This window comes from Cryptococcus neoformans, chromosome 13 (genome assembly GCF_000149385.1).
Source record: "Cryptococcus neoformans var. neoformans B-3501A chromosome 13, whole genome shotgun sequence".
Classification (NCBI taxonomy): domain Eukaryota; kingdom Fungi; phylum Basidiomycota; class Tremellomycetes; order Tremellales; family Cryptococcaceae; genus Cryptococcus; species Cryptococcus deneoformans.
Window position 1 is genome coordinate 565016 of NC_009189.1, and position 10000 is coordinate 575015.

At 52.5% G+C, this 10000-nt stretch overlaps 3 protein-coding genes across 3 annotated transcripts; 1 reads left to right on the forward strand and 2 right to left on the reverse strand.

Annotated features, from left to right (window-relative positions):
* Positions 1-91: 91 nt before the first annotated feature.
* On the reverse strand, positions 92-4599 carry CNBM1670 (hypothetical protein; the record flags this gene model as incomplete). Its single annotated transcript, XM_767029.1, has 6 exons — positions 92-511; positions 561-863; positions 927-2422; positions 2694-3548; positions 3678-4518; positions 4567-4599. 6 exons carry the CDS (start codon positions 4597-4599, stop codon positions 92-94), a joined length of 3948 nt encoding a protein of 1315 aa, XP_772122.1.
* A 269-nt stretch (positions 4600-4868) lies between these two features.
* CNBM1680 (hypothetical protein) lies at positions 4869-6992 on the forward strand (the record flags this gene model as incomplete). Its single annotated transcript, XM_767030.1, has 11 exons — positions 4869-4954; positions 5002-5021; positions 5072-5184; positions 5258-5370; positions 5433-5951; positions 6005-6085; positions 6157-6201; positions 6281-6410; positions 6504-6593; positions 6692-6879; positions 6935-6992. The coding sequence occupies 11 exons, from the start codon at positions 4869-4871 to the stop codon at positions 6990-6992; spliced, it is 1443 nt and encodes a 480-aa protein (XP_772123.1).
* Positions 6993-7551: 559 nt separating this feature from the next.
* On the reverse strand, positions 7552-8293 carry CNBM1690 (hypothetical protein; the record flags this gene model as incomplete). The annotated part of the gene is made up of 3 exons (XM_767031.1): positions 7552-7604; positions 7678-7959; positions 8089-8293. The coding sequence occupies 3 exons, from the start codon at positions 8291-8293 to the stop codon at positions 7552-7554; spliced, it is 540 nt and encodes a 179-aa protein (XP_772124.1).
* Positions 8294-10000: the final 1707 nt, after the last annotated feature.

The following is a 10000-nucleotide window of genomic DNA, read 5'->3' on the forward strand; positions in this document are numbered from 1 at the left end:
TTTTTCTCCTTTTTCTCCACCTTTTTCACAGACCCTCCTGCTCATTATTCCCCTAACCAAAGCTCGCTCTCAAAAAGTTCAACTAATTGGATCATCTCCCATCACCACCCTGCCACTCTTTGAACAATCCATCCAAGCTCTTCCCCACTAACACCGTCGGCAACGTCCTAATAATATCGCCCACCTTCTCCTCCACCACTTCTAAACTCTCCCCGGCTTTCGCTGCATAATCCGTTGTCAGCCTATACATCGCCAAAATCGCCAATGAGACATGGGTCTGATGGGAGGCAAAAGGTGAATCCGGTCGAATGAGGGTGGCGAGAGGACCAAAGGAGGGCACGGTGGATGTGCCAAGGGTAGGATTACGTTCTCCTCGTGCGAGACGTAGGAGGATTTCAAGGAGGTCGTTGGGAGAAGAGGAGAGGTCGGCAATGAAAGCTCGACGAGAAGAAGGCGTGCCGAGGGAGCTGTTGGAGGCCCAATTATCGAGAATGCTTTGCAACGTCGGTGCCTAAACTGTATTAGTATGCGGTCCCTGTTGCAATAAATGGCCAACTTACAGGATCAGGATCCACAACTTCCAACTTTCCCCTCCAGCCTGCATCGACCCCCTTTCGGCTCTCAAACGACTCAAACAACCATGCGTCCGCCGTATTTGTCCGGAGCCATTTTGGTTCACTGAGAGGATTCTTTTGGTTAAGGTAGACTGTCACTGTAAGCGGTTTCTTATCCATGGAAAGATTGGGCGAGAGGAGATGAAAGGGCGGGACGGTAGGATCAGATTCGGTTGAAGAGTTGAGAGAGGATGCGTCTGAAATGGAATAAGGCACAAAACGGTCCTCGTTCTTGTTCCACAATTCCATCTACAGAAAGAATCAGTTTTTTTGAATGGCCGAAAGGCTACAGAGTTTAACGGGTTAACTCACCAAGACACCCTTTGGCAACCTTGCCTCTGCACCTTCCTCTTGTTCACTCGTCTCAAGCATCTTCAATTCTACCTCAATCTTTCCTTCCTTTCTCCATATCCTCACCTTTTCCACGACGTCTACATCAAAGCACATTCGTCTACGGCTATCCTCCCACAAGATCGACAACCTATTCCATGACGGTTGCCCTTCCTTGAGCTGAGGTACTCCGCCTTTAGAGTTGGTATTGGTATTTGTGGTAGTCGATCCATGGGTACGGGGGTGCTCAGAGGTAGTGGATACAGAAGAATGTCTTCGAGCGCGAGTTTTATATGCTGAGGCAGTATTGGACGCAGAGGCAGCAAGGGCAGCAGCAATAGCTTCCGCAGAGTCGTCGGTTACTTTCTTCTCCTTTGTAGAAGCGGAAGTAGCGGGCGCCACCTCTGAGGCGATGCTGGGTTCGGCGGGGTTGGGAACGTCGGGGGTAGTAATAACGGCAGCACTTGGTTGTTCCTCACCAGTCGTAGGAGCATCTGTACTCTCAACCTTGTCCGCCGCAACAAGGGCAGCTTCATCCTCCGCATCTTGCCCATCTTGCTCCACAACGTTGCCCTCACCCTCCTCTGGCACCACGTTCTCATCAGCGGCAGCGTCATTCTCGATGAGGGTTTCAGCTTCACCATCCGCAGGGACCTCGCCATCGAGCGGGCCTTGTAAAGACGCATCCAAGTCTCCCTGATCAGTACGCATTGAGACGTCACCTTGGCCGATCTCTTCCTCGACTGTTTCTTGGGCACCCGATTCCTGTTCTTGTTCTGGGCGATGATAGCCTGAAAGTTCTTCACCCTCACCCTCACCCTCACCAGCAAAAGAAAGTTGACCCTCGATCGTTTGCTCCACTTGATCTTGATCTTGCTCGTTGGTCTCAGCTTCGCCTTGTACAGGCACATGCGCGGGAGCGTTGGAAATTGGAACAGGGGCGGCATCATCATCCTGCTGCGTCTCTGTATCTGGCTTGGTAGACGCCGCGCCTTCAACAGGTTCCCCCTCGGCCTTTTCACTTTGCTCTTGCCCATGCTCTGTCTGGGGTCCAACTTTCTGTCCCTGCTCTTGCTCCTTCCCTTCTCCCTCCACACCCTTCTCAGCCCCGCCCGCAGCCATCACACTCGTAGCCACACTACTATCCCTCCTCCACCTCTTATTACCCGCATTCCCACGGACTTTGGGCATTCGATCAAGTTCGGGGGGAGAATTAAAGTAGATCCTAAACCTGTTGGAATTTGATTCGAATTTGCTTAGCGCGTTGTTACCTGCTGTATTGGTACTGGTACCGGCCGTCGTCGCAGCGGTGGTGGCGGCTGTAGCGCCTGAGCCGAAGCCAGAGGTTGAAGTAGTGTTGCCGTCGCCAGAACCAGGAGCGGGCACTTGCTTGGCGAGGGATGGAGGGTTGGGTGCAAGGTTGGATTTCTTGTGCGCAAGGAGGTAGGCAGCGGTACGTTTGGCTGAATGTTCGTCTTCTGTATGATCAGATCATGTACACCACAACAAACATTACCAGATAATTATTTTTTTCGAGACCCATTCCCACACATGGCGATTAAAAATAAAATAAAAACCAAAGAAAAAAAACGCAAGTGAAACATGGGAATGATTTGGGAATAAGAAATTTCGAGGTGGGAGGGGGGGCGCGAGAGAAAAGAGGAGGGGGAAAAACGAAAAACCAAAAGTCAGAACAAAGAACCAAATGAAACGGAAAAGGCATTTTTGGATAAGGGGGATAGAACACACCAGCATCAGGAGACTTTGCCTTTCGTTTTTCACCACGCTTTTCCTTTTCCTGTTCCTTTTCATCTTTCCCCTCTTTCTCTTCGTCCTTTACTTTACCCTTTTCCTCTACATCTTCAGCCTCGGCAATGAGGGCCTCAGTGCCAGTGACAGAAGGAGCAGCTACATCTTCGCCCTCGCCCTCAAGAACTGGCGAGGGGTCAAGGGATTCTGGCTCTTGCTTGATTGTCACTTTCTTTTCAGGCGACTGGTTCGCTTGGGAGGTAGGTATGGGTGCAGAGACAGACACTGATGCAGGTTCGGCCTCTTCCTCCTCAACCTTGACTAGACCATCATGGGTCTCAATTTGAGCCTGAAGCTGATTCTCAGTCTCACCCTCGCCAACCGCAACCCCGACGAGATCCGGAACTTTGCCATCTACAATCCCCCATTCCCAAACATTTTGACCACTACCAAACTTTACACCCACGATCCTAAAGTCCGTCATCGTCGGTTTCACTTCCTTATTATCCTTTTCTTTCCCTCCCTGATTCCTCTTCTTTGCTTGGGCTTTCTCAAAGCCCTTGTTACCTTTGAACGCCCCTCCTCCACCACCACCGCCTGCTTGGTTAAAGCCGGGAAGGTTACCGGCAGAAGATGAAGCAGAAAAGGTGGAAGACACATCATTCCCGTTCGCGTTTGCGTTTCGGCGCATGTTGGCAGGACCACGAGGAGCGTTGGGTGCACCCCTCCCTCGGGCTGGATGTCCACGCATTGGGGCAGCCATCCCGCCGGCAGGAGGAGGAGGACGAACCATACCCGCCCCTGCGCCAGCGCCTGGCCCCATGGCAGCCGGCCCGGAAGGACCGGCATTAAAAGCTACAGGGGGTGGTCCCCCATTCCCCAAATGAATCGGCGGACGAACAGCAGCAGCTGTGTTTTGGCCATGCCCGTGAAACTGATTGTGAGGACCGCGACCACTTACGTTACGATTCCCAAACGGCTGACTTGAGCTCGGACCTGGACCTTGCTTTGGGCCGCCGGCTTGCATAGAGTTGGTGTTGTTCATGTTATTGTTGTTGCTGTTGGGCGGACGGTTGTTCATCCTGTTACCGGCGGGACCAGGTGGCGCATCGAATCTCGGTCGCTTTGCTGGCGGGAAGCCGCCGCCGCCGCCGGGACCGGAAGCAAGACCGCCGACTTGAGGGCTGGACATGGGTGGACGTGGAGGTCGGTTTTGCTGCGTGGGAGGTCGGAAAGGCGTTGGTGCCGGCGGCTGCATTGGTGAGGGACTAGGGTTCGCATTGACGTTGGGACGGTAAGACGGCTGCTGGGGAGGAGGGGTATACGACTGTTGAGCCGCTGGAGAATAGTACTGTTGTTGATAGGCTGGGTATGCTTGCTGCGCCACTGGCTGAGGACGGAAACCAGGTTGTTGTTGCTGTTGCTGCTGCTGTACAGAAGCCTGAGGTTGAGGTTGACCCCATGCATATGCCTGTTGTCCCGCTGGTGCTGCCGCTGCCGCTGGTGGTGGCCCCGCTACTGCCGCTGTTTGATGCGGCGGCCTTGCTCCGGGTTGCGGCCGAGCTGGATACGCCTGGTACTGTTGCTGGCCATATGCCTGTTGCTGGCCGTACCCCAGACTGGGCTGTGTGGCAGCTGTAGCATACGCCTGGGTGTTGGGCGGAGGCCTGTAGGGCTGGGACGGGCCGGCGACAGGCTGCGGCTTGTTGTGCTGGGCACCAGCGCCGTAGCCATAGTTGGCGTAGGGATTGTTCACGGTGGGCGTGCCGGCAGCTGGCGGCTGAGCCGGCATCGCCGGGGCAGAGTATGCCTGCTGCGTGATCCCCTGCGCCTGTGTTTCTGTGAGCATAGACTGTGGACAGATGCGGGCGACTTGCCTGGTAGTAGGCGGCCCAGGCAGCGGCATGTGCTGCAGCCTGTTCTGGCGTCTGGCCGTACGGATTCTGGTGCTGCTGCTGGGCGGGGGGCTGTCCCGGGGGGAGCGGGGGCGCTGGGCCCTGTGCGCCCTGGGGATACTGCTTCCCGGCGTGCTTGTTCATTTTGCAGCGATGAGATGCAAGTGCAAGAGAGCGTTCTGTAATCGAAAAAGGCGGCGCATTAGTTCCGCGCCGCAGGGATTAGAAATTTTGTGTAATTGCCCGCTGTGATTTGTAATTGCACCATCTCCCCCCCACGATGCCGTCCACGGCCCAGAACACGCTGCCCCTGCCGTATGCGCAGGTGGCGGCACAGCCAAGGCGAGAGCAGAGACAGCCCACACGGTGAGCAGCGAGTCCAGCAGCCAGAGAAACCCGCTCACGCCCCGCAGAACATCCAAGCTCGGCAGCAGTACGTCCCAGCACACACCCCTATGCATCGCCCACTGACATGTCTGCCAGAGCTCAAGGTCCTCCCGACCCAGCCAGAGACCCCCACCATCCCAGAGGAGGAAGAGGACGACGATGGGACAGGCCGCGCACTTGCCGATCACGACGAGTCTGAAGGCGTCGAGGTGCGTCTGCTTGGCTTTGCAGAACGGCCATGCATGCTGTCGACGATCGCAGGCGCTGACAGCAGAGACGCAGTTCTACACGCCCATCTCCCAGATCCCAAAGGGCACAGCCCGTCGAGACGCCCAGCGTCTCACCAAGTCCGAAAAAGCCAAGCTCCCGCGGGTGACAGCGTACTGTACCGCAGCGTGCGTCCATACTCCTGCCCGCTGCCCAGATTCAACGTCCTAACGACTCGACTGACTTGTAGCACGTACAACCTGCAGGCGATGCAAGCCTACCTCGCCTCCCGCCCGGCATACCACCGCACCCACCCGCGCATGTTCGACACCGAATGTCTACACACGCCATACCTGCCCCCTCCCACCCTGGGCCCGCACGGCATGTCAGCCCATAGAAATTCTCCGAGGCTGAAACCTGTCTCTGGAGCTGGTCATGTACCAGAAGGGGATTTGCTCAATTTAGGGAATGACTATTCATCAACGGCTCATAAACGTGCCAGCTCGCCAAGCCGATCTAACCAGAACCAAAACCAAAACGAGGTAAAGCGCCAACCGGGGTTCTCTAAACGACCCGGTAGCGGGCGCAAGAAATCCTCTTCTGGGTCAACGTCCAAAGACACCGGCGCGGATGGGATGACGGATAGTGAGAGGGAAGAGGATGATGACTTTGAAGACGAATGGATCCCGGACGTGTTCCTGTTCGAGTATGGGTGCGTCGTGCTTTGGGGAATGACGGAAAGGGAGGAGAAAAAGTTCTTGGCTAGCATGTGTGTCTTTTAATGTGCTATTCATAGGACGTACGAGCTGACGAGGATAACAGAAAGAGGTTTGAAATTGAGAGATTATCAGCCGAAGACGTCGAGATGGAGGACCTCAATTTTTACTATGCCGATTACTCTCGGTACGTCGCTTTCCACTCCATACACCTCTCCCAAATCACAAACGCTGAGACTTTTGCCAACTTGTTTCAAGTATATACAACGACGTAATCACGTTGCGTAAAGGATCTTCCTACATGTACGTCCTCTCCCCTAATGCCTTTTTTTTTTACCTCTCGCATACCTGCTTCGACTAACACGATTCTACATGATGACAGGACAAAACTCTCCCTTTCACATGCGCTCTCCCAATCCGTCAAGATATCACTATTCGAAGAACTCATCATGGGTACGATCGAGCAAACGAAAGATATCCCCAAGAGCCTTTCCGAAACTGGAAAAATTGGCGTGCGTCCCTTCCCCATCTTGGGTTATCATCAAGTTTGCAAGTTTACTAATCGTCTTCTTCCTTTCCTTTTCTTCTCTGTATGATGATTGTAGTTGCCAAGAAGTGAGATTATGAAGCAGATCGGAAACCTTTTCATTCTGCGTATCAATATCAACCTCGTCGGGTCTATCCTCGATTCTCCCGTAAGCCGTTTTCTTCCCCCCTCCCTCTTTTGCACCCCACTAATCCCTGCCTTTTTTTTCCCTCTCCCTCTACCTCCCCCCCCGATCTGAAACGACAGGAATTCTTCTGGACATTCCCCGACCTCGAACCACTCTACAACGCCGCCCGGTCATACCTCGAAATCGGCCAACGTGTCGAACTCTTAAACGCCCGTGTAGATGTTTTGCAGGATATGCTCAAGTTGTTGAAGGAGAGTGTGAATTCGAGTCATGGAGAGAGGTTGGAGGCTATTGTCATTTTCTTAATGTCCGTCCTTACCCAACACGACTTGTTACTGATGCTGACGAATGGAAATGTCCAGTGGAATTGAGATTGTCCTCGGTATCATCACCATTCTTGTCGATCTCAGTTTCTCGTAGAAATCCCGACGACTCAAAAAATCGACATCGAGTCGAAACTGAGTCGAGATCAAGATTGCGTCAAGAAGCCCAGATCTGTAACAAATGAAAAGGTTTGAGCAAGGACGGACAGCTAGGGAAGGGGCAGTGTAAATGCAGTTAAATAGATGCTGATACAGCGAAGCCTTGTATGTATGAATAAAAATGGAAGAAGAGCGTTATTATGGAGCAATTTTGCTTCCAAAAAGTGGGTGTAAAAGCAGGAGATCAGGCGGGAAAATGGAAAGGGGAGAAAGCCATGATAATTAGAGAAGCGTCTTGAGAAAATAAAATGATACGTCTTGCCTGGTCCTTGTCGCAGGATAAAAAGATCAGATCCAGCACGTGTAATCAATCAAACCGTATTTCCGAAGACTAGCTGTTCGTAATCGCCTAATCCGTCAGGATAAATACGCCCAGCCATACCTTTCGAAACCTCTTGCTGCACCGATATTGTATGCCTTTTCTCAGCAAACCCCTCATCATTGCCCTTGCGTATAAGAAAAGGCAGTGAAATGCATCTAATACAATAAACAGCAAATTACTTGGTGTGGTGGATCCTAAGCTTGCCGGGAACGTGAACATAGTTGTTCGCTAAACCACCATCGATCAGCCAACTATTATCATCCCAAAAAAAAAGAAAAAAAGAATGAGAATGATGACTCACCATAGCTCTTGGGAGGAATCTCAATTTTCTTCGGCTCATCAACCTTGTATGGCCATCCTTGCTTCTCAGCAAAGTAAATCGCGTCCTCCTTGGACCTAAACGCCAAAGTGGTACCCTGCACATAATCCGCCGAAGACGCCCAGCCCATGAGTCGGTTCTCCCATCGGCCAGCACCTTGCAGAACATCAAAGTCGATTATCCATCGCTTGGTCTTGCCCTTGGCAGATTGCATAGTGTTTTTTGTGGGACGGAAGATACGGACCGGTCGGTGGAGGAGCTCGGCTGTGGTTTCACGTAGGTGTGGAAATGCGGAAAGATGGAGATTGTCAGCGAGTGTGACACGGTAGGTGAGCGCATCATACGTGAGATGACTCTTGTCAATCCCGCGCAGAACTGAAGGGGTAGACGTACCAGGAGCTCCGGAAACAAGGTCGGCCTGAGGACCATTGGCCAACTCGTACTCTGTAGGAACTGTACCATCCTGGACGGTAGGGACCGGGGTGACGGGGGATTCTGGCCTGGTGGAAGTGTTGAGGGCCGGAGCAGTGTAGTGGAGAGTCCTCCTGGCTGCCGTGGTGAGCTGTGATGATCTGAAGAGTGGTCGGAGGGAGAACATGGCGGGCAGTGGTTGGGTGTGGGTGTAATGAGAGAGGATTCAATAGCAACGCACAGATTGGTTGGATCCGCGGGATCAAATTGACGGAAGCGGACGGAACCAAATCATCTCCACTTAATAATGCCACATTAATAGGCGTTTCGTACCACGTCGGAGATGAGGGGACACTCCGTGTTGCTCGGCCAAAACGACAAGAATTCAACACAAATGCATGACGGAGGAGTGACATACGTGCTTTTTGCGACTCTTGAAAGCTAATAAACAATGCAGCAGCGCTATCAAGCACATCATTCTCCATCTGCAGGCTCTAGAGCGGCCGGTGGGATATCGTCTCCTGGTCCCTTTGAAGATTCCGCCACTCTTTGCTCAGCTCTAGTTTGGTCGAGCCCTCGACGATAATCTATAAGCCGTTCCCAAGCCCATCTCTTCAAATCGTCTCGATCGTTAGGCCATAGTCTAGAAAGCCTCTTTGATTCATCCATCTTATCAAATCTAACACCCGTCGGTGCCTTTTCGATAGGATCCCAATCCTCTGGTTGTTCGGAAGGCCAAGTAAACCCACCCTTATTCATCCAGCTCAACAAAGAAAGATCGTCATCTTCCTTCGGGATGGTCACCTCGGTAACCCAAGACTTAGACTGGAAAGGCGCTGCTTTTTTAGGTTTGGCATACAAGGAAAATCCACTGTTAGTGCGACGGTTTGGTTTGGGTGTATCAGCGAGGAGGTCGTCGAGTGTTTGACCGTCGATACTGAGTGATATAGTCCTCACATCAAGAGTCGAAGGAGGTTGGGTAGATCGGACAGTACCCGTTCGACGAGAGCCGCTGGTAGGGCTGGTGGGTGGTGCCGTATTTCGCCTCTTTAATGGTTCATGTCCCCGCCCAGACTTTACATTACTCGATGCTTTCGTCCGAGAATCCTTTGACTTGGGAGGAGCTCCGAAAAACCAAAAACTTCTCATCGACGTATTGGTATCCCTCGTGCTACTAGGCCTTGTCGTTGTCGCTCCGTTTTTCCTTCTTTCGTGTCTACCAGACACACGATCAATCGCAACCCAATCAATATCAGGTTCTTCCATCCCACCAGCCGGTAGGCCAGCGCGTGTATCAGTCATAGATGGAAGCATTTTCGTGAAGTTGGTCTCTGTTGGGACCTGGGACGCACCACCCTCCGTCGCAGGCGACCCAGTAATAGCATCCGTAGACGAAGGGGGCAGAGCAGTGCCCTCAGTTTCGGGTATATCATCCAATTTGGTACTTTCCATGTTGTCCTCAATATCTCGTAGCTCTTCAGTCTCCTCTCCTACAGTTTCTGACGACGTCCAAGTTGGAAGAGGAGGCGGAGGGGCAGAGTTCGATTCGTCCGATGGAGAAGTGCGCTGCTTTCTGTTGTGCTGCGCCGATGCGTGCCAGCATTGCCCCTGGTAGACTCCTCAGTGACAGTGTTAAATGTGCTAGACCGTTGCTGCTGTCTTCGGCGGTATTATCCTTCCGGGACAAAGCCCCAGGCGTCAAACGGCATTATTGCAGCGTGTTCGTCGTTATCGTATTTTTTGTTATCGGTTTCGTAGATGTTCTATCCAGTGAGGTGCGTTAAGGCGTGTTGAGCTGTGAATCTGTGCTTTATTTGAAGAATAGAGCGGAAACATAGAGGGGGAGAAAATGTGGTGATTCGAAAAGTGTGGTGGAAAATCTTTCATGAGCGAA